The sequence below is a fragment of the Grampus griseus genome, assembly GCF_964374135.1.
Source record: "Grampus griseus genome assembly, chromosome: 5".
Classification (NCBI taxonomy): Eukaryota; Metazoa; Chordata; class Mammalia; order Artiodactyla; family Delphinidae; genus Grampus; species Grampus griseus.
This window is the reverse complement of record NC_138998.1, coordinates 9233657-9257452: the sequence shown is the minus strand read 5'-3', so window position 1 is coordinate 9257452 and position 23796 is coordinate 9233657. Positions and strand designations below refer to the sequence as shown.

Here is a 23796-nt window from a genome sequence, read left to right as displayed (position 1 = left end):
AAATATCCTGGGGTTTCTGTAGCCACCGCGTCTCGTTTGGGAGCAATGAGATAGAAGTTTGGCTAAGATCATCCTAAAATAACATCATTTAGTCAGACAAGACCCTTTGAATTGGGCTGAAGATGGATATGTTCTTTGTGAATTGCAGGCCATAAGGTTTTGCCCACCTGAGGACTGGGGACAGTCAAGTGCCACACCTCAGCTGGGAGTGACACACAGCCATGGCAGTGAACACGAACCTCCTCACCTCCGCCTCGGGGCCCCTCTCCCCACTCACAAGCCCTTAGCTCAGCATGAGACGCTTGTGGTGGCCAAGAAGTCCTTGAGCCTGCGAGCTGTTGGTGGCAAGCCTGTTTCTACTGAGGTGGGGGGAAGGGGGGGACAAGTCTTTTGCTTCCTGGGTCATCGCTGGAGAGGCCGGGGTTAGAGGAGGTGGAAAGGCAGCCTGATATGGAGGTGGGAAGAACAGGTGTTGCAGTCAGACACAGTTTAAGAAAGACAAAGGATTTAGGAATGATCTTCAAAAGAGAAAGAGAGTGAAAGATATTCGGTTTGGAAAAGCATGTGGGAAAATGGAGAGAGCCATAAAATGGAAAACAAAAGGATGCAAGATGAATCGTCCATACTGAGGCCTCGTGATCAGGGATGTGTTCTCTGAGCCAGGAAAGGATAAGGTAGCGTACAGTTGGCTAAGTTTTTCTCAGTAGGTCTAGGGTTGGTGCAAGGAAGATGCTTCCAAGGCTTCTGATAATACAACCGGGGGGAAAATGCCTTCCACAAGACAGCAAGGCTGGAAAGAGGCTGAGAACAGCACTGAATGTCGCCAGGGAGCTTGTGAGCTCTCCACCCACAGAGCTCCTGCACGTGTGCCTGCAGTGCGGGGTTACGGATGCATGACAGCGCTAGCAATACATTAACTGAATCTTGCCCCGATTGCATAAATTCTCTTGCCCCTTGCTGCTTGGAGTCTGTCATGGGCCAGTATCACCAGGTGTCCTGGGGGCTGTTAGAAATGCACATCTTCAGGCCCCGGCTCAGACCTACTGAGTCAAAATCTGCATTTTTAACAAGACCCCCAGGTGAAGTATATCTTATCCTTCTACAGAGGACTATGCTACCCACAATTAAATGCAGTGTTTCAAATTCTTAAAAGAATTACAAGAAGCTTTTATCACAGTGTGGTTGACAGAGGGAAAGCTGTCTGGTGATCACATTTTCCTTCTGTGTTTCTCAGATGTCATTAGTTAACTGCTTGCTGAACATTTCCAAAGACATCAATTGAACGCTGTTTTTGTAAACATCAGCAAATCAGATGCATAAAGTTCTTGCAGAGGCTAATAAACTGATTTTCAAACGCGGCCTCCTCTTACAGCTAATTCTTGTATAAACGTTAGGACAAGTACAAAGTCAGTAAGGATGTGTGCCATAAAGCAGCAGATCTGGAGTCCCACTACTGATTCGAGTGTGGCCTCCGCAGGATCATCAGTGGAAGAGAGTACAAGGCCTGGGATGGGGTCTGGACCCCTGGCACCGGCGAGCTGTGTGTCACTCATTCTGCCCGGGCCTCGGTTTCCTTATCTGTGAAATGAAGAACGGCCGAGACGGCCTGTTGGGGGTCCACATCTTCAACAGTCTAAGATCCTATGGGCTACAGAACAACTCTAATTTCCCTTCATTCATTGCATTTAACCCTCCCATTGTCTGTGTGAACCACCAATGAAAGGGCAAGCTGCCGGAAACTAGTGTAAATACCAAACAGATGAGGGGAAACACCTCCCCTGGGAGCAGGCAGGGCGATCAGCAGCCCAGCTGCTCACAGATCAGAGAAGTGCAGGCAGCTCAGCCACGTGCAATTAAATTACCTGTGAAGGATGGCAAACCTAAAAATAGCCTGACTCAGCCACGGAGGTTCCTGCTGTCAATGGTTTTCAGCTCAACTGTCAGAAGTGACTATAGCAACAGAAAAATTAACATGTGAAAAAGTCTTCTAAAGTTGACAGGAAAAGTTTAGATTTAATAAAACACAGATTTTCACTTCCTGTCTCTAAATCTTTGAATTCACATAGCTCACTTATGTGGAGGTAATGAAATGGGAATTTTGGTAGAGTTTTGAGAAGACAAATACTTTTTCAGTGTTGGCTTCCAGAACTATAAGGAAATAACTGCTAACCAGTCAATTTTATTACCTCTACAATTAAAGGACCATTTAAACAAATGCCTTTATTTAATTTTTAACTGAGATGCTTTTCTCTGTATTTGTTCTGTTATAAAAATAGCCTTCAACTGTACTTGACATTTTAAGATATTATTTCCTGTCTGATGATAACATAGGCTGATATGGCATTCTCTTGAAATGAAAGGAATTTAGTGAAAATAATTAACATTAGAAAAGGGTGCAGAGCAGTAACTCCCAGGATGAGTATGTGAGGCCGCTCTCACGGCCCTCGGGGGGCTCATGCCACGGTGGCCTGCAGACGCACCACTGGGCTCTGACAAAGCTGCTTTTGCTCAAAGAGCTCACACACCTAATGTGAGGACCAGCAGATCCAAAAATCCAGCATCTTTTGGCATGATTTGATGGAGGAATATTCGAGTAGGTTTGGGGAAGTGTGGTACTGTTCCCAGCTCTCCCGCTAACTCGCGGCGGGGCCCGAGACCAGTCGCTACTCAGCTCTCTGGTCATGGGCTGGCTGAGTTTCCCAGGCTCGTCCACCAGAAGGGACAGTTAAGAGTTAAGGGGAAAGAGGGGAGGATTTGTGCTGAAAACCCAACCTGTGCTGGGCTTTAAAAACATACCAGTCTTGGCAACCAACTGGCAAGAGATTGATCTTTGTATCTCCATTTTATATATGTGGACGCGATCATAAGCACGCTGATCTCACAGGTGACGGAGCCTGGTTTCAACCCTGTGTCTGTCTGATGCCCACGAGGCTGTCTCTCCTTCTGAGGTACCACTGTAGCCGCTCTTACAGCTGACTCTTGCCTGCAGTGTAAAGACTGACCCCCAGGTGCTAGTTACACGCACTTAAGGCATCTACAGATTTTCCAAGCATAGAAGACTAGGTCCCTTAGAAAGTCCCTCTATAATCTTCCTTTCACTCAGGCCATCACTGTTAATGGTTACTTTCACATCAAATATATTCTATTGTGCCACCTGCTGTTTTCACTTCCTAATATATTATGAACATCTCCTTACGTTAATAAATATTTTAATCTTTATAAAGATTGCATTACTATACTATAATCAATCACGTAGTCATGGATTTTTCACTTGTGCCTATTTTTGAACTACTTTAATAATCAGGAAAAACAGAAAAGGTCATATGGAAAAAATACTAGGGTATTAAAGTCATTTTTAAAGGATATAATTTAAAAAGTAGATCAAGAGCTTCACCTCAATTAATCTTTGTGTTTTCCTCAAATTTTTGCTTACAGTCAAAACTGCCTACAACCCGGGAACACCCTTTAGTAAACCAGCGTTATATATGCAGATGAAATAAAATGCATCTGCAGCCCCCAGGGCCACGAATTCTCTGTAGCAACCCTCAACCCTACTGTAAAAATGCAGTCGTGCTATCTGTATGGCAAAAAGAAGTCGACAGCCATGTGAAGGGATTCTGGCTGAAAGTGAAACATATACACAAAAACAAATCTAGTTTTGTGGTTAGCTGAAAATTCACAGCTGGGTATGGGCTTTTCTTTAATTAAAGTGCTTCCCCCTCCCATGCAATGAGAAAATGCTCTTCTGGTGCTGACTGAAAGAACAAAAATCAGAGCAAAAGCTGTTTGAAAATTCTGAGGCTTAAGTAAAGTTGCTTTAAAAGCTGCTATGTGGCCCCGACAACTTGGAAATATCCTACTCTAGGATTTTGCTAGAGTTCCAGTACATCTTTTTAGTCACTTCTTTGTTCTCCTACTTTGGTCAAAACCCAAAATCAAGTAACACGAAGGTCACCCATTTAGCTGGAGAAGGAAAAAATACACACATGTGCATGTGCACACACACACGCCCACACTTACTTTAAAATTAAAATTAAATAATTAACTAAAACTAGTTATGTAATACATATCAGTTATTTATACATAAACTACCTCTTCGTTACTTCTTTTTGAAGCATTTTATTTTTTTATTGCAGTATAGTTGCTTCACACGGCTGTGTTAGTTTCTGCTGCGCAGCAAAGCGAATCAGCCATACGTATACACACATCCCCTCTTTTATTTGGATTCCCTTCCCATTTAGGTCACCACAGCGCACTGAGCAGAGTTCCCTGCGCTGTACAGCAGGTTCTCATTAGTTATCTATTTTATACATCGGAGTGTACATATGTCAACCCTAATCTCCCAATTCATCCCACCCCCTTCTTTTTGATGCATTTTAAACTGTGATGCTATAAGATTCATGTAAAATCAATTCTATATGAATTTTAAAAAGTGATCATAAAGAAACATATAAATAGAGTTTTGAAGGGGGTGGAAGCAGGTGTGACGGGGAACGTCTCTTTCTGTGATTACAGATACTACCCTTTTGATCACCTACCGCGGTTTGTCCTGCAGCTTCCCCCTCCTGAGCCCTTTCTCTGGAGGAGGGGTCAAGAGAGCAGAAAGAAGGTGGAGGATAGAACAGGGCCCAGCGAGCGGGAGGCCGCGCGACACTTGGTTCAAGCACCTCTCTAAAGCCATAAGAGAGCGTGTATTACTGGCTCCAGGCCAGTATGTTTTAGGCTACATCCAGACGACAGCCGTGTTGGCCACATGTCATGGACTCAGGACCCAGCAGGCTCGGTGACTGATAGAATCTGAGGTATAAAGTCTATCTTCATCCCTCTTGAGTTTTTTCATTCTTCTAAAAAAGAGGAAGGACGGCTGAATTTTGGAGGCAAGTGAGGATTGTGTTCCTGATTTATTATTGAGACCAACTTGCCAGCGCAAAGTCAAGTGCAGGAACTTAATTATCTGGATAATCTGGGCACCAGGAATTCACTTTGCCTTTGTCTCCATTACTCGGCTAATTCAAATGATTAGATTTTGCCTGGGCTGCCGCTGTTATTCCTACATAAAGTGTTTGTCTATAATAAGCTTCATGTTCTACAAACAACTGCCCCCTGGGTCTAGCAAACCAAGGACTGAGCTTCAGGGCTGTCCTATACTTACAACAGTTATTTAAACACTCCTCTAAAGGGTGAAAAGTAGGAATTTATACCATATGCTTGTCCACGTGTGAAAGGTTACATAAGATTCTTCATTTTAACATCATTTGTAATGTTAAAAGATTGGCAACATCTTAGATGCTCATTAGTCTGGGGTTAAGTGAATTGATACAGCCATATGATGAGATTCAATGCAGGTGTAAGAAAGCATGAGGCCACTCTCTGTATTCATACAGAAGTGCTCTCCATAATATAGTGTTCAACGAGAAATCAAAGTGCAGAGCAGTGTGAGGATTATGCTCCACTTGCACTCTGAAAGGGTAAGTGCAGGGTTATACTGGTTTGTACAAACATAGTTTATTTCTGAAGGATAAACACGAAACTGATAAAACATGGCTGTTTTCAATTGTCAAAAATAGGATTGAGCTGTGAAATATACATGATTTTCATCTGTTTTGTTCACTAGTATTTCTCCAGTGTCTAGAAAAGGGCCTGGCATGTTGCAGGCGCTCAATATTTGTGGAATAAAGTGAAGAAAAACATAAAGTCTATCTTCAGCGAAGGCCCCACAGATGGGCCACTCTCATGGCCCCTGCCAGTGGGAAGAGGCCTTGGTAGGTTCTCTTTGGTTTCCCCTCATAGGTGGGGTACGTCCTGATTTCTCACAGTGCTTGGTATTGCCACTTCTCCACACTCACCAGGCAGCATACTGGCCATTTCCATGAGATTACATGTCCTGTTTTCCTAATTTGCTCCCAAACTACAGATACTAGACACTGGAGAATGGAGAGGGAAAGGATGTCCATAAGTGGGCTGAAAATAACCACAGTATGGATTATAAAAGTTCTGCAAGCAGAATGGAGTTCCTGAAGCAATACACAGGTGGTCCAGCAGAGGCCTCTTCTAATATAAAGTACAGAACTTTCACAAATGTAGAGAATAAGGCCTGAAGACTCTCTCATGTGACATATGGGCAACTCACATATAAACTCAACTTCAAACTAAGACTTCTTTTTTTTTTTAAAGACATTTCTTAAAGTATAGACACAGTCAGAAGTAAGAAAAGGTCAGGGTCTGGACATGCATTTTGGGCAGGTGGTTAAAAACATATACTTAAAAAAATAACGAAAGCACTGTCAAAATAATCATCACATGAGTGATGATAGGCAGGTTAGCACAAGAGTAGAGCTGACCATCTGATCTTGAAAGTTCAATATTTCATTTTGGTTTGGGGCAGGGAGATATTTACAAAGGGCAGTGTAGCCGTTAAGAGCTGAAATCTAGAGTCAGACTGCTTGATTTTGAATTTCTCCTCTACTCACTGGGGTTATAATTTGGGGAAACTGTATTAATCTCCATGCATCAGTTTCCTCATGTGCACAAGGTGGATAGTAACCGTACACCTACTGCAGCTCTGCTGTGTGGGTTACATGAGATAATTCACGTAAAGCGCTCAACACAGGCCCTCGCGGCTGGGCTATTACTGTTGCGACTGTCAGTGTGCCCAGGGCCAAAGTACTTCACTCACCAAGATGAGTGTCCATCACCTTTGCACAGTATTTGCACATGGCATCCAGGTCATTCAACTGTCCTTGAAGGAGGGAAATCTGGGCTTCTAATTCTTCTTCCTAAAATGAAGGGAGCAAAGATATGAAAATGAAAAAAAAAATCAAAGAAAATCCCCAAAGTCCTCCAAATGATCTGAACTGTTAAAGAGCCACAGTGTCTTTTCAGCCCTAGACAGAACAAAAGAAAGCAACAAATAAACAACAGAAACCCACTACTGCCACCACCACCAAACCAGAGTAAGGGTAAAGTGGAGGTTTAAAAAAATCTGGACTTGGGCTTCCCCGGTGGCACAGTGGTAGAGAGTCCGCCTGCCGATGCAGGGGACACGGGTTCGTGCCCCGGTCCGGGAAGATCCCACATGCCGCGGAGCGGCTGGGCCCATGAGCCATGGCCGCTGAGCCTGCGCGTCCGGAGCCTGTGCCCCACGATGGGAGAGGCCACAACAGTGAGAGGCCCGCGTACCGCAAAAAAAAAAAAAAAAAAAAAAAAAAATCTGGACTTCTCCTAATTTAATGCCAGCTTTGCGCCACGTGTCAATGTTTACCCATACAACCTTGTATTACAGAAGTACATAAAATATCTTCAGTAACTGTGGAGACACACAAATTGAGAGAGTAAATGGGATTTCGGTGGACCCTACTCCTTAGGCAGCTGGTACAAGACCATTACATTTTCTCACACACATTTGAGAAACCAAAGATTTCCATTTGTTTCAGACAAATCTCATCATTTTCTAGACAATGATAATCTCTTAAAACGTGAGATTTCCCAAAGCACTTGGAAAAGTTCTGTCCCCACAGCCCATAATTAGCTGCTCTTAACGTTTCCTCTCTTGGTAGGATACTAGAGGATTGTATTTATTTGACTGTTTCCAGGAAAAAAAATACTCTGGGTGGGATAATTATCTAAATGGTAAAAGACAATCTCACTGTAACAAAAGGATAAAATGTGGGTTTTGGGGTTTTTTTTTTTTTTTTTAAGAAAAAAAGGAATACGTGCAAAAAAGTTCCCAAGGAAATTTCAAAGATTAAGGGAGTTTTTCTCAGAGAAAGAGTAATCCTCAAAGCTGGAGGAGGCTAGCAAATTGATTTTCGAGTGTTAGACACTTTTCTTTTCACATTAAGAATCCTCTGTGTCATCAAAAAAAAGGGAAGAGAAACCTCCCAAGAGATACTTTTTCTTAGAGACTGAATATAATTTGACACATAGATGGAAATTAACAGTTGAAAAGGTTACTTGTAGGTGTACCCCATTTAAGCAATACACACAGGCAGCACTGAAAAGCACTGTCTTTAACGGCTGCCTGGAGGCTGAGCCCTTAGGAATATGCATTTAAATGCCTGACGCAGAAAACAGACGTAGCCATAGCTCTAAAAACAAATTACTGTGAAATGCCCACTGTAGGATTACACAAGCATGAACCATGTACTTTATACATCCCACAAGGCGAAGCAGCCTCTCTTCTGATGCTCCAGTAAAGACAAATGCAACCAGGAGAAGCTCAGACAGGGAATGATTACTGGGGCCTTGGGTAGGTGGTTTCAGGGCATTCTTCTTCTCCTTTTTCTCCTTTGTGTCTGCACAAACTTGAGTTTCCCCGTTCTATCAGGACCCTACAGGAATCACAGAAAGAAGGCTACATCTGTGGGTTAACCCTGGTTGTGGTTCGTCTCCAAAGATGGCCACCATCCATTCCTTCCCTCCCTCAATGGACATGCTGTTCCACTCATCAAGAGGTAGTGTCTGTTTCTCCTCCCCTCGAATCCTGGCTGGCCTGCCACTTGCCTCGATCCAGAGGATGCAGCAGAAGTCAAACTGCTCCAGCTGGGGGCTAGTGTAAGAGGCCTGCCAACTTCTGCTTTCTTCTGCTTGCACTAGAGGAAGAGGGCTACCATAGTTAGTTGTCAAGAAGCTCAGGCTAGGATACTGAAAGGGAGGAGAGACAAAATGGAGAGAAAGAGGCCACAGGAGAAGCAGTGAGGTTCTAGACACGTGAATGGCGTCTTCCTGGACCCTTCAGCTCCATCTGTCTGAAGCCAGCCAAATGAGTAACCCAGTCAGCATCGCGTGGAACGGAAGAGCAGCCTAACCCAGCCTTGTCCAGATGCCTGACCGGTAAACCTATGAGAAGTAACAATGCCGTTTTGAGGAGCGGGGTTTGGGGGTGGTTTGTTACGTAGCCACAGATAACTGACATGGGGGTGGAATGGGAAGAACACTAGAATGATATATGGCACGAGGAAATCTGACTTCTATTCCTGGTCCTGCCATTAACAAGTCATGTCAACTTCAGTAACCCTCTACCCAGTCTGAGCCTAACTCTGGCACCCTCTGGAGAAGGCAGAAGTTATATACTTTGCTCCCAAGGAGTTTACAAGCTTGGAGTTGGAATAGGAAAGGTATATTAACTAGAGGATGAGGGAGAGTACATGAAAGTCTTACAAAGAAATAAGAATAACTGCCCTGGGAATCCTGATCCCAGCCTCCTGTCCCTCCTATGGAACAAGTCACCTTTTCAATGTGTCACAGATACAAACCCAACTGGAAGAGTCTCAAACTGTACTGAGGCCAGCTCGTGGAAGTCTTTCGAAAGAAGGGGACCCAGGTATGGCCAGAGTCTGTCCTTGCACTCGGCTACCATTTGGGGTGCTGAGAGCCCGGAATGGACTAAAGGACACCAGGAACGTACCACCTTCTGGCTTAAAAACCTCTTGTCTATTTACTCTATGTATTAGTTTAGTTTGGATTAAGCCATCACTTCTTATAAGATGCAAAAGCCCTTGGGAGCCTTAATCCCCAGCAGTCATTCCTACCTCGATGGATTTATTGTATTCAGTTTATTTTCTTTTTAAAAGCTGGGAGGGAACAAGAGCTGGAGGGGACGCAGGCCTTGCCTGTCGGTGGTGAGGCACTGACAGCTGGAGGGAAGTACGGAGCTCAAGGGGGTCTCTTCCTCCAAACGTGTTACCGTGCTGGTAGGAACATGACTGTAAGGAAAATGGGCTGAGGCTGGCGCCCTCTGAACTGTGCAGTGCACAACCTGAACAAGCGCACGGGGCAGACTCGAGAGCATGGCAGCGGAAGCGTGCGCTGGCTGAGCACACGTGGATATAAGACACAGTCTTCCAGGCGTGCACTTTTGCGTAGGACACTGATGGCAAGTGAAGAGCGCCTTGCTTGCCAAAATCCTGAGTCAACCTCAGTACAAATGGAATCTGCTCTGTAGAAAATGGCAGTTTTCATTAATTTAAACCTTTTTTTTTTTTCCCAAAGGAAAGCTGACACTAAAGCCCAATTATGAGATAAGAGGAGCATTCTGGTTGAAACAGGTTGAGGGGCGCAAGAACCTCTTCCGTTTGAAAGTTTGAAATTCAGTGTATGATCTCTCTCGAGTTTGCTTAATCTTAAAATATTCCTAAGCCCTTCAACAATCACTCAGACTTTATAAATAGAAATGGCATCACTTGGAGGCAAAAGGGTGGCTTGTCATTTATTCTTCACTCTTTCATATAATTACAGATAAAAGAAGAGCCGAGAATCAAGCTTCTAAAATTGTGAGAACTGACTTTCCATTTCTATCTTAGCTTCTCAGGCTCCACAAGCCTCCCGACCAACATGCTTCAGACACTGGCAGCTTTAGTCCATTGTTTTCATTAATGGTCCTCTGTAATCAAAACCAGATGCTTGGCTAATTGCCTTGAGGTTTTACAAAAACAACCGGTTAGTGTCATTTTTATGTATAAATAAGACATGAAGAGAAACGCTTACTATATTTACTTTCACATACATGTTCTGTCACAGGAGGGAGGATGGTGAAACAGGGCGGAATTCAGGGGAAGACACACCTGGGTTTGAATCCTCTTTCTACCAGTTACTGGCTGTGTAATCTTGAACAAGTTGCTTACTTTCTTGGTCCCCTCAGCCCCACTTGGCAGTATTGGTGGGAGGACCAAATGATAACACATGGAGAGAGTCTGGCAAAGAACAGGTACTCCATAAAGGCAATTATTCTTTTTTTAAACATTTTTTTTATCAGGTCAAAACAATAAAATGGATTTTAAATACAGAGGTCTATGATTCACTCTTGGTTTAAAACTTGTATGTGGTCCAGCCCAGAAAGATGAATTAGGGCTTGAGAGCCCATTATTGTCTTAAGTTCTGGATAATGAACTGATGTGTAAGGCAAGAAACGGATGGAGGATTATGAAGTAGGGTGGTGTGCAGACCACGTGTGCAACACACAGCACCAGATGGACCTGGCAGCCCTGCAGAGAAGGACCAAGGATGAGGGCCGTCCCATCAGAAGAGGAAAACAGCCGTCATCTACCCTTTTACAGTGGTTAGAATAGGCCTGACCCTGCGCTTCACGTGCATGAACTCATTTAATCCTCACAATAAACCTACGAGGTAGACCCTCTCATCATGTCCTACATGAAACATGGTCTCCTCTGTAAGCCACGTTCTCTGGAAGTGATGCCAAGGTTGACAAAGCTGTTTCAGAACCCAAGTCACTTAGCCCACTACTCCTATTTCCCCATGTGTATATATTCTTTCTTATGCTTGATTACTACTAGGACTTACAAGGAATAACCTCGTATCTCAAGTTTCCTTTAAGAGAAATTCACTATTTCCAATGTTAAGTCCTAACCCCAAATGGCTTACTAAATTATTTTCCTTCAAAAACACTCAGGTATGATTGGCTGTGTTCCATTTAGTTTGCGGAATGATTTCTGCTTGGACTGTATCTGGAGAAATGTGTTTTGAATTTGCTTTTTAAAAAGTGGTGCTTCTGCCACCATTCACCCCCAGATAGCTGATGCATCATTACACTTCCACTCACATATTATATGTCTCAAGTGTTTAAATTGTTTTATAATATATGGATTATATATATCAATTTTGTTAAATGCTTCAACATCTTTGTGTTCTTTCTGGGTTAATAACAGGATGAGATTTTGCAGTTTATGGTTTATTCATTAATTTTTTCAACAAATATATTCATTTGTATTGTGCTGTCCCTTGTGGGAAATATAATAACAAATGAGACATGTATTCCAATCTCTGCAAATTTAGCAGGAGGTCAGACCTATACATCAAGCCAAGAGGGGGGTCAGGGAAGTTTTGCAGCAGATACGAAAAAAGAAACTTCACAGTTATGGGGAGGGCAGATGGCCTCCATAGAGGTAGAAATGAAGGCAGATTTTCTGGAAGAGGCAGCATTTTTGATGCGTCTTGAAGAAGGGGGACTTGGCTCAGAGGAAACGAAGGAAGATGTTTTAGGAGGCAGGGACCCAGTGAACAAAGGAGTAGAGTCAGAAAAGTTCGGGACATGGGCAAAGAGCCTGTCACTGAGTCGAGGAGGGCGTGGAGCACAGCGGGAGTGGAGGACCGGCAGGAAGGCTCCCCTCCCTCCCTTCCGTCCCTATTATTTCTGCTTCACATACTGAGGTTTCGGGGGCTGGGGTCCAACGTGCGCACTGCGGTGCCCACTGCCCTGACACGCTGCCCTGCTCGTGATCACACAGGCGGCAGCAGGGTCCTTGTCCACGGACTAATGGAGACCCCGGCGCGCTTGGTTTGGAGAAAAGTGGGGTAGGAAGGGCACCAGGGTGGAGTTCCGCTGAGCTTCCGAGCGGGGTATCCTCAGATTGCAGAGCGGCAGACAAGCAACCGACACCGACTGGCAGGCAGCAGGAACAGGCTAAATATAGCAGCCAGAAGACAGGAGAGACACCCCGTCGTTATCCAGCAGATGGGTGAAGAAGGAGTGGGAAGTGAAGGAAACGGAAAGTCTCGAGGAGAAAAAGTGGGAAGGCCTCAGATGTTCTGAGGAAGCTGTGGTTACATAGGGCAAAATACACACATGGTGTGGATGGAACCCCAGCCGGAGCATATGGTGTCAGCAGAGGAAGATGCCACTGGAAAACACAGACGAGGAGCATGAAGAAGGTTTTTCAGGAGCATAAAAATCAGTGCTCTGGGTGTGTGACGCAGGGAGCGGGCTGGAGCACAGTCGGCAGCCCTAGCATCAGTGTGTATCACACCCGCACGGACCGCCTCTGTGACCCCCACCCGAGAGCCGAGCTTGCTGAGCCTCAGTTTCCTGCTTATAAAATGGGGATAATAATAACCCCTATCTCAGCTGACTGTTGGGGATTGAATTACATGAGATATTCCAGATGAAGTGCTTTGCACAGTGCTTGGTGAATGGTAAACGCTCAGTAAATGTTCCTTTTGTTGTCTTTAGATTATTAACAGAGTTTCTATAAAGTTATTCCAAGGAATTATGGACACGGGCAAAAACAACTCCCAGGAAATTCCTCGTCCTTTTGACACAGATCCGAAATGTCTAATGACAGGCGACTTGGTAACCTGTGGTACACACATTGATGCACAGAATATTATGCAACTTGAAATTAAATGTTCTCATAGGAGAACATTTAACAATAACATATATACTGACCAGAAAAGTAGTAGGTAAAGAATGATTCTGTTTTTGGAAAAAAGGGGAAAGACATTCAGCAAACTGTTTATATTGGTTATTCTCCAAACGGTGCGATTGTAGGTCATTTTCCCTCTGATCTTTTCTGGATTTTCTACAGTGAAATCAGATCATACTTTCGTAATCATCAAATCAAATTATTATTCAAATAACATAATAGAGAGAAAATAAGACAAAAAAGTAAAAGGTGATTAACTAAGGAGAAAAAGGAAATATTAATATTTTTAAATTACCAAAACTGATTCCCAGTCAAACTGAAAGCAACACTGTAGTCTAAACAAATCTGTTCCCTAAACAACACTAAGCAGTAAGAATAACTTAAATGAAATAACTTGTGAAAAAGTAAATGACTATAATATTTTGCCCAATGTACAATATGCAAGCCCTGAGCAGCATTTTCAAGGTAGTGGCTCCTTTCTCTGCACTTAAAGTGGGAACATCACTTGATGCTGTTCTTCAGGGGCTGCCTAGAAAGAATGTGATTCTTAAAGACACAAAAATGGAAAGATGGTTATCAAATTTCCCCAGTAAATAAAACAGTTCCTATTTTCAGACAGGATGTAAACAAACATGTTAAATGTGAATGAAAAAGGCCTTTAGAAATTTTGAACTGAAACTCAAAGCTTAAGGTATTTAGCAACTCATACCATTTCAGTGCTGGAATTTCCTTTAGAGATAATATATTTCAACCCCTTATTTTTATAAATAAATTTTAATATGGCTAGGTGGCTAGCTAGGAGCAGAACTTACACAAGCGGACTTTTTTTTTTTCTCAGCCACTGAAGCAGTGCTATGTCCCAGCACTGAGATGCATACCACCCGTGGACACCAGAGATGTCCTTCCTCACAGAATGGGTTTTCGTAACAAGCACGGAGGCCCCTCCCTCCTCCCCATGTCATGCTGTAATGGGGTGATGCTCCTTCCGGCCTGTTATAGCCTAGAACAAAGGTGCTAAAACCTAAACTTGACAGTACTTTATGAATTTTCATACTTTAGTTTCCTCCAGCAAGCTGAATAAAACAACTACATTAAGGAATACTGCCCTGGGTTAGATGGGGGAGTAGGAAACACCAGAAATCTGTCTCCCCACCTATTCAATAATTGCACCAGCAGACTCTGCCTGATGTAACTATTTTGGAATGCTGGAGTCTATTGAAGACTGTCCACTTCCCGGGGAAGGCATGGAGGGTAGATTGTAGTTAATTTCGGTCCATTTCAGCTCTTAGCACAATAGGAGCTACCTGGGGGCTACCCCACCCCCTGGCCCTGTGGCAGGCAGCTGTGCCCTTGTTCTTAGAGCAGCTTGCATGCAGCTTGTGGCAGCCAGAGTGGGCAAAAAGGACCCTGCCCTTCAAATATCAGGGATCTGCGCTGATCACTGATTGCTGTTTCTGATCACAGAGGTGCAGACAAAGAGGAGGGCGGGCATTGTCACACCTCCTTCCATTATTGCAAACTTCTCCCTCTCCAGATGAAGTGACTTCCAGTGGATTTAAACAGCCTGCACCCTTTATGCTCCACTTCATTTTTCTCTTTCTCCCCTTTGGGGAGCCAGACATTAAAGACTAGGACATTTAGATACTTAATATTTTGTAATAACCTATAAGGGAAAAGAACCTAAAAAAGAATATATATATATATATATATATATACATACATATATATAATAAATAAATAAATACATATATATATGTATATATTTATCCCTAGGACGCAAGGATGGTTCAACATATGCAAGTGTGAACAACACCACATTAACAAAATGAGAAAAAAACGACGATCATGTCAATTGGTGCAGAAAAAGCATTTAAAAAAATTCAACAGCCTTTCATGATAAAACCATTCAATTAACTAGTGAAAGGAAAGTACTTCAACATAATAAAAACCATACATGAAAAATACCACAGCAAACATCATATTCAATGATGAAAGACTGAAAGCTTTTCCTCTAAGATCGGGAGTAGAAAAAACAAGGATGTTCCACCTTCACAACTTCTATTCAACACTGGAAGTTCCAACCAGAGCAATTACACAAGAAAGAGAAATAAAAAGCATTCACATTGGAAAGGAAGAAATAAAATTATCTCTGTTTTAAAATGACATAATCTTATATGTAGAAAATCATAAAAACTGCTGAAAGAAATTAAGGAGAAATAAAATTCCAAGGTCATGGATTAGAAGACTTAACATTGTTAGAATGTCAATACTATCCAAAATGATCTACAGAGTCAATGCAACCTCTATCAAAATCCCAATGACATTTTTTCAGAAAGAGAAAAATTCAACCTAAAATTCATATGGAATCTCAAGGGACTCTGAGTAGTCAAAACAATCTTGAAGAAGAACAAATCTGGAGGACTTACACTTCCTGATTTCAAAACTTACTACAGAATTACAGTAATCAAAACAGCATGGTACTGGCAAAAAGACAGACATATAGATCAATAGAACAGAATAAAGAACCAGAAATAAACTCTCACATATAGGGTCAAATAATTTTTGCAAGGGTGCCAAGACCATTCAATGTGAGAAAGGACAGTATTTTCAATAAATGGTGCTGGGAAAACTGGATATCCATTTGCAAAAGAATTGAGTTGGACCCTTATCTCTCACCATAAACAAATAATTAACTCAAAATGGATCAAAGACCTAAATGTAAGACATAAAACTGTAAAACACTTAGAAGAAAACAGAGCAAAACTTCATGACGTTAAATTTGGCAATGATTTCTTAGATATGACACCAAACGCACAGGCATCAAGAGAAAAGGTAGAAAAACTGGACTTCATGAAAATTACAAAAATTTTGTGCATCAAAAATTTTTCTGTGCATCAAAAAACTGTGCACAAAAAATCAAAAAAAATGTGTTTTTGTGCTCAACACAGTAAAAAGGCAGCCCACAGAATGAGAGAAAATATTTGCAAATCATATGTCTGAGAAGGGATTAATACACAGAATATATAGAGAACTCTTAAAACTCAATAGCAACGAAAAAAAAAAACCCAACCTGATTAAAAAATGGGTAAAGGACTTGAATAGATATTTTTTCAAAAAAGATATACAAATGGCCAACAAGCACATGAAAAGATGCTCAACATCACTAATCATCAGGGAGAGGCAAATCAAAACCATAACGAGATACCACCTCATACCTATTAGGATGGCTACTATCCAAAAAGCAAATAATAACAAATGTTGGTACGGATGTGGAGAAATTGGAACCCTTGTACACTGCTGGTAGCAATGTAAAATGGTATAGGCTGATGTGGAAAACAGTATAAATGTTTCTCAAAAATTAAAAATGGAATTACCGAATGATCCAGAAATTCCACTTCTGGGTATATACCCAAAGTAACTGAAAGGGGAGTCTCAGATATTTATACACCCATGGTCACCGAAGCATTATTCATAATAGCTAAAATGTAGAAGTAATTCAAGTGTCCACTGACAGATGGATGGATAAGCAAAATGTGGTAAGGACCTACAATGGAATATTATTCAGCCTGAAAAAGGAAGGAAATCCTGACATATGCTACAACATGGATGAACCTTGAAAACATGCTAAGCTACTCACAAAAATACAAATACTGTATGGTATTTACATACAGTACCATTTATATGAGATACTTAGAGTGGTCAAAATCATAAAGACAGAAAGTAGAAGGGTGGTTGCCAAGGGAAGGGTGGCGAAGGAGGCGAGGGTTACTGTTTAACGTGTAGTTTCAAATTTACAGGATAGGCTGAGTTATGGAGATGGACGCACAACACAATGAAAGAATTTAATACCACTGAACTGTACACTTAACAATGATGAAGATGGCAGATTTCATGTCCATTGTACCAAAATAAAAAAAAGAATACTGCCTTCTTATAAAGTTAAAAATGGCCTGCCCTAAAATAAGCGTGGCCAGGTGAGGCATGGGCCAGGCTTCTGCCAGCCGGGCTTTCTAATCACTCTCCCTCATTTGATCACTAACAGGGACCATCTGAACCTGTTCCCCCGCAGCAGCCCACGAAGAGCTGCAGGACAGGGCCACCAGATGAAATAGAGGGAGAAACTTATTTTTCCATGCAAACATTTGCTGTATTGTCTTTTAGCAAATCCCTCAAGTTGACCAATTACATAATAAATCCACATTCACTTCATTGGTTTCTGTGTGGCAGTGTTCCAAATATCCTTTTGAAGTCAGATGTGGGCAGTTAAAATAATTAACTCCAATCATGCGCTTGCCGTGGGTGGGACGGGGATATGGATTGTTCATAAACAACAATTTACAAGTAGAACATGTGAAGCTCACAAGATTTAGAGAAAGAAGTTTCTTCTTATTCAACTTCCTCTCATAATTTTTACTGAGGAAGTAAAAAAAAGATCTTAGTTTCTTACCCCATTTTATTTTTCTCGGCTCTGATAAGGCAGAAATTACCGATTGTCCAGGCATGACTAGTAGCATTTTTTTTGCAGAAGAGAGTTAAACACAGCCTCCCTGTGCTTCAGTACTCTCATCTGTAAAATGGGCGATAATTACAGACCTGACCTCACAGAGTCTTTTGAGGGTTAAAGGAGCTAATACATGCAAAATGTCCTAAGAGCAGAGTTCACGCATGGAAAGCACTTACCCATCACCCACTAGGAGAACATGTTCACATCAGGATGTATCTGAAGCTGGCTTTATCTACAGGAAATCTCATTTCTGACTTGGTATTCCGTGAACCTTACTCAGACTAATTCTTTTCAATCTTTAATATGCATGAAAATCACCTGGAGAATGTCTAATTTAGCAGGTCTGAGGAGGGGCCTGAGAGTCAGTACTTCTAACAAGCTCCCAGGGGATGACTACACAGCTGGTCCATGGACCACACTCTGAATGGTAAGGATTTAGACTTACTTCTGAATACAGCTGCCAAGCCCTCTGGGAAGGTTGTGAAGCACTTTACTATTTCCCTGCTCTAAGGCGGTTTTAACAGATGGCTGCATGGTTAGATGCCTATTTGGTAACAGTACAAGAGACCTCCTCTCAACATGGAGTAGGATGCAGGGAGGAGAAGCAGGGTGACAGGCTCCCAAGACAGCTTTCCAATGTCCCCTATGCCAGTTCTGTCCAGAGTGGCTTCACTGTTCTATTCAGAACTAATTCTTACACTGTTTGGGGTCAATTTATTCTACTGTAAGTACAAGCACTTATTTTTAAAATTTATTTTAACGTCTTTATTGGAGTATAATTGCTTTACAATGGTGTGTTAGCTTCTGCTTTATAACAAAGTGAATCAGCTATACGTATACATATATCCCCATATCTCCTCCCTCTTGCGTCTCCCTCCCACCCTCCCTATCCCACCCCTCTAGGTGGTCACAAAGCACAGAGCTGATCTCCCTGTGCTATGCGGCTGCTTCCCCCTAGCTATCTATTTCACATTTGGTAGTGTATATAAGTCCATACCACTCTCTCACTTCGTCCCAGCTTACCCTTCCCCCTCCCCGTGTCCTCAAGTCCATTCTCTACATCTGTGTCTTTATTCCTGTCCTGCCCCTAGGTTCTTCAGAACTGTTTTTTCTTTTTTAGATTCCATATATATGTGTTAGCATACGGTATTTGTTTTCTCTTTCTGACTTACTTCACTCTGTATGACAGACTCTAGATCCATCCACCTCACTACAAATAACTCAATTTCATTTCTTTTTATGGCTGAGTAATATTCCATTGTATATATGTGCCACATCTTCTTTATCCATTCATCTGTCGATGGACACTTAGATTGCTTCCATGTCCTGGCTACTGTAAATAGTGCTGCAATGAACGTTGGGGTACATGACTCTTTTAGAATTATGGTTTTCTCAGGGTACATGCCCAGTAGTGGGATTGCTGGGTCATATGGTAATTCTATTTTTAGTTTTTTAAGGAATCTCCATACTGTTCTCCATAGTGGCTGTATCAATTTACATTCCCACCAACAGTACAAGAGGGTTTCCTTTTCTCCACACCCTCCCCAGCATTTATTTTTTGTAGATTTTTTGATGATGGCCATTCTGACCGGCATGAGGTGATACCTCATTGTAGTTTTGATTTGCATTTCTCTACTGATTAGTGATGTTGCGCATCCTTTCATGTGTTTGTTGGCCATCTGGATGTCTTCTTTGGAGAAATGTCAATTTAGGTCTTCTGTTCATTTTTGGAGTGGGTTGTTTGTTTTTCTGATATTGAGCTGCATGAGCTGCTTGTATATTTTGGAGATTAATCCTTTGTCACTTGCTTCGTTTGCAAATATTTTCTCCCACTCTGAGAGTTGTCTTTTCATCTTGTTTATGGTTTCCTTTGCTGTGCAAAAGCTTTTTAAGTTTCATTAGGTCCCATTTGTTTATTTTTGTTTTTATTTCCATTTCTCTAGGAGGTGGGTCAAAAAGGATCTTGCTGTGATTTATGTCATACAGTGTTCTGCCTATGTTTTACTCTAAGAGTTTGATAGTGTCTGGCCTTACATTTAGGTGTTTAATCCATTTTGAGTTTATTTTTGTATACAGTGTTCTAATTTCATTCTTTTACATGTAGCTGTCCAGTTTTCCCAGCACCACTTATTGAAGACGCTGTCTTTTCTCCATTGTACATTCTTGTCTCCTTTATCAAAGATAAGGTGACCACATGTGCGCAGGGTTATCTCTGGGCTTTCTATCCTGTTCCATTGATCTATATTTCTGTTTTTGCACAAGTACTTATTTTAAAGCCCAATATAAATTAATTTTTTTGGGTTATGCATGCTCTCTTCTGTACCTTTCAATAAACAGAGGCTGTGTTTAAGTATATCTGAGAATAAAGGATGCTTTTCAAACGTAAATGCAATAAAAAGAAAATGGTAGAGCATGTCATTATCTATGGTATTGAAATTCATCCCTGATTTTCTGAAGATATTTTAATAATAATCATAAAAAGTAATAACTGTTAAATACATTGAGCATTTAGAAATATGCTTTTCTGTCTATTACCATTTCAACATTATGAGCTATTTTAATCTAACCTTGCCTTTCTAGAGGTTGTTTACAAAAACACAATAAATAGAGTAAACAGAAAAGAATAGTGACAAATAACTGAATCATGTACTATAGATTTTAAAGTAAACGGAATAAACGTACAGTCCTGAAAAAACATACTGGAAATTAAAATAAAATCTTTAACTAGGACAACCTCACACAGGTATAATCAGTGGAAGAATAAAATCTTACTCGCATAGTTATAAACCTTCTATTTGCAAAAATCCTGTTACTGTTCTTTTAAAAAAAATCATCATATGCGTATGGCTTGTCTTAGGAACTTTCTAGCCTTTAAAAATTCTAAAGGTATAGAAATGTTAAGCTCAGTTGTTAAGGCAATTGCTGGTCTTCTGAACATTTTAACTGGAAAAAAAAAAGGCTCTCTCCTAGAAGGGACTGTGTTTGACAGGCTAACTAAATGGCATTGTGGGGAATGTCCCCATCTTTTGGGCTTTTAGGCTATGGCCTTCATGTTGTATTTTTATAAGTAGGCAACTTGACCGATGTTTTGTAAACCAGAATGGTTCTCTCCTCCACCATGCCTATTAGCACAGATGTTACTTTATTTATCAAGGGTTTTCCCCTCTCCACTTACACGTGATCAGACCAACTGATGAAACCACCCAGCCAGCACGGAGGCCTCCGGCGGGGCTTCTCATGGAGTTGCTGTCTGGGTAGAACCATCTGCGTGCTCTCCCTTGCTGTTTCTGGCACCAAAGTAGGCATCTGCACAATGGCTGATCCAGACAGAAGGGCCTCAGCCAACACTGCTTCTCTACGGCAAGGCTAATTGACCTGCGTGAGGATGAAATGTGCACCCCTGTACCACAATGCTCTGGGCTACTGACCCCCTGATGTCCCATTAGAGACAAACAAAAAACGGCACCCTACAGAAATCCAAGCTGAGGATCACGCATGGTTTACGAAGTACTTTAGGTTATAATTGGTAAAAGGAAACCAAGTGTTGGAACAGCCTTGATTAACACAAACATTACCAGTTCTGAGACTTCTGGAATAAAAAAAAAAATGTGAGAAGGAAATAATTCTCTAAATTACTGGTTTATTTATATACCTATCACACTTTAAAAATTTTTGTCCCTTAAACTAATTTATAAAAACCCCATTTTCACTAGATACCAACAACTCTTGCTATTTTTCATATGTGGTTGGTGAATGCCACTGGGAAATGAGGTGACTTTTCAGGTTCTAGAAAAGGCCAGAGGAAAACCTAATGCGTCTGAATCCTTGTGCAGCAGGAAAAAACCCTCAACAGCCTTCATTCATTCCTAAACATTTACTGAGTGCCAGACACAATATCTGGCTCAGGAGATACTGTGATAGAGACAAGTGCCTGGAAAAGCCTTATAACTAAATACAAGCAGTTCTCAGACAGTGAAAGCAAAGGAAGCAACTGCAGATAACCTAGGACATGCCTCATCTTTAGATGCTGCTTCCGTAGATTAGGGGAGGGACTCCAGAATCGGTAGCTTCAGTAGGACCACAGCTACCTCCTGAAAGTGCTTAAAGCTTCCAGAGGGTGGCAGGGAAAGCTCCATGGGACACGAGGTGCTTGGGCAGAGACTGGAAGGAACTCTAGGAGCTTTAGGGCCACATGAATCATTTTGGTCAGAAAAGACAGTGGAGCAAAGTAGCACAGAGGTGTGAGACAGCGTGCTTGATTGGAGGTACGAAACAGCTGTGCATTCCTGAAAGGCTGGGGATTTGGAGGGAGGCTGTCACTGTAATGCTGGACCCGGTGAGAGTATCAAGGGCCCTGCAGGCTGTGCCTCAAGATTTATCCCGGGGAAGAAGGAGCCTCTGCAGAATTCTGATGGGGACTCAGACATTCACAGCGAGAAAGCCGATGTTATAAATACTAGGGATGTATGTGGCCGTTAACAAAATGGACTTATTCTAAAAGTTCTGGTTAGCAAGCAGGGTACTGTTATTGAACCGAGAACTGAGAACTCAGTTACTGAACTGGGAACAAAAAATTAATACAGAAAGTGTAATCTTTCTATAACTTCCTTTCCCCAACCCAACCAAAATCAGAAGCTGCACGTCACACCCAGAGTAGAGTCAGTTCTGTTATGATGCTTGTTTTGAAAATGTGAACTTGTTCCAAGGAGATCGATGGATTAGGGAACAATGGAGCACAGCGTGAATCCCATGTTTGCTTATGCACAGTTGCATCCACAAGAAACACTGGGTGAATGCAGACAACTGTGCGAAGGTGGACCCAGACACGCAGGAATACACAGAATGCATTCATGTGCACACCTCACACATCTGCCAGCGACCTGGGTTCACGGTGTGCGTGACAAGCTGCACCCGTAACCCAAATCTGTCAGATTCTAGAGAATTCTCCTTCCATTACTTCACTGTAACTCATAAGCTGCGACCTTTCCGATGATGTTCACTTCTCCAACCAAGTAGCAGGTGTTTTTCAAGGTAAAGGGTCATATTTATTGCAGTATTTCTTTATTTCGTAATCATTTTAACATGTGTCAAACCAACTAGGTTCCTACTTCGTGTGTCACTGATGAAGTTTTTTAATGTCGTTCCCCAATCCCACCTTCCCCATGAGTTCAGTGGTTTTTAATGATCTTGTACAGCCTGGTGATTTGGGGGGAACGTGTAAACTGCCTCCAGCAAAACTGACCCTTGCGAAGACGCCTGTTCATTTGAAGATCAATACACTCATGACAATCAAATTGATATATTTTCCCACAGAGGTAACTGTTTGCATAAAAGCTTCGGTCTGGAGATCACGGCGGCACATGGCAGGGCTGACTGAACTCTAACTCCGCGCGGGAGCGGCGAGGATGCTGGTGCCCCCCATGTTCACTCCACCTCTTCCTCCGCAAGAGGGTCCTGCAGCCAGGAGCCTCCCCTAAGGGGAGGCCACCCCAATCCAGAGCCGCAGGAAGACACGGTCGGTCTCTCTCCTTTTCTTGCTTCTAACCTGAGGAAGGGCCTGCTCTGAGCAGGGCTAGGCAGAGAGGTGCAAGGAACTGGGGCCCTTGAAGATGCTGATGAGTTTCTAAATCATCAGCTCCAAACCTTGACTGTACATTTGAACAAGCTGGGAAGCTTTTTTTTTTTTTTTGCGGTACGCGGGCCTGTCACCGTTGTGCCCTCTCCCATTGCGGAGCACAGGCTCCGGACGTGCAGGCCCAGCGGCCATGGCTCACGGGCCCAGCCGCTCCGCGGCACACGGGATCCTCCCGGACGGGGGCACGAACCCGTGTCCCCTGCATCGGCGGGCGGACTCTCAACCACTGCGCCACCAGGGAAGCCCTGGAAAGCTTTTAACAATGACCAGGACCCAAGCCCCACCCAAAAGATTCTGATTCAGTACTTCTGTTACCAGTATTTTTTTAAGCTCTCCAATTGATTCTGATGTGAAGCCAGGAATGAGCAGATCTTCGGACTTTTTTGAGCTAATAATTTTCTTTACTATTTGAATCGGTTTGAGTCAGGATTTCCGTTATACTCAGCTCAAAGCAACCTAAATAATGACGCTCTCTTTGGAATGAAATGCAAGGTCCAGGA

At 42.4% G+C, this 23796-nt stretch overlaps 1 protein-coding gene across 2 annotated transcripts in view; it reads right to left on the bottom strand.

Moving 5' to 3' along the window:
• The window catches only part of TBC1D5 (TBC1 domain family member 5), a 538167-nt gene that overhangs the window by 14918 nt on the left and 499453 nt on the right, over positions 1 to 23796 (bottom strand). For both annotated transcript variants that reach the window (XM_082654224.1, XM_082654225.1), the window contains one exon: positions 6677 to 6776. In XM_082654224.1, the coding sequence (XP_082510350.1) occupies positions 6677 to 6776 (100 nt within the window). The remainder of the gene's footprint in view (positions 1 to 6676; positions 6777 to 23796) is intronic.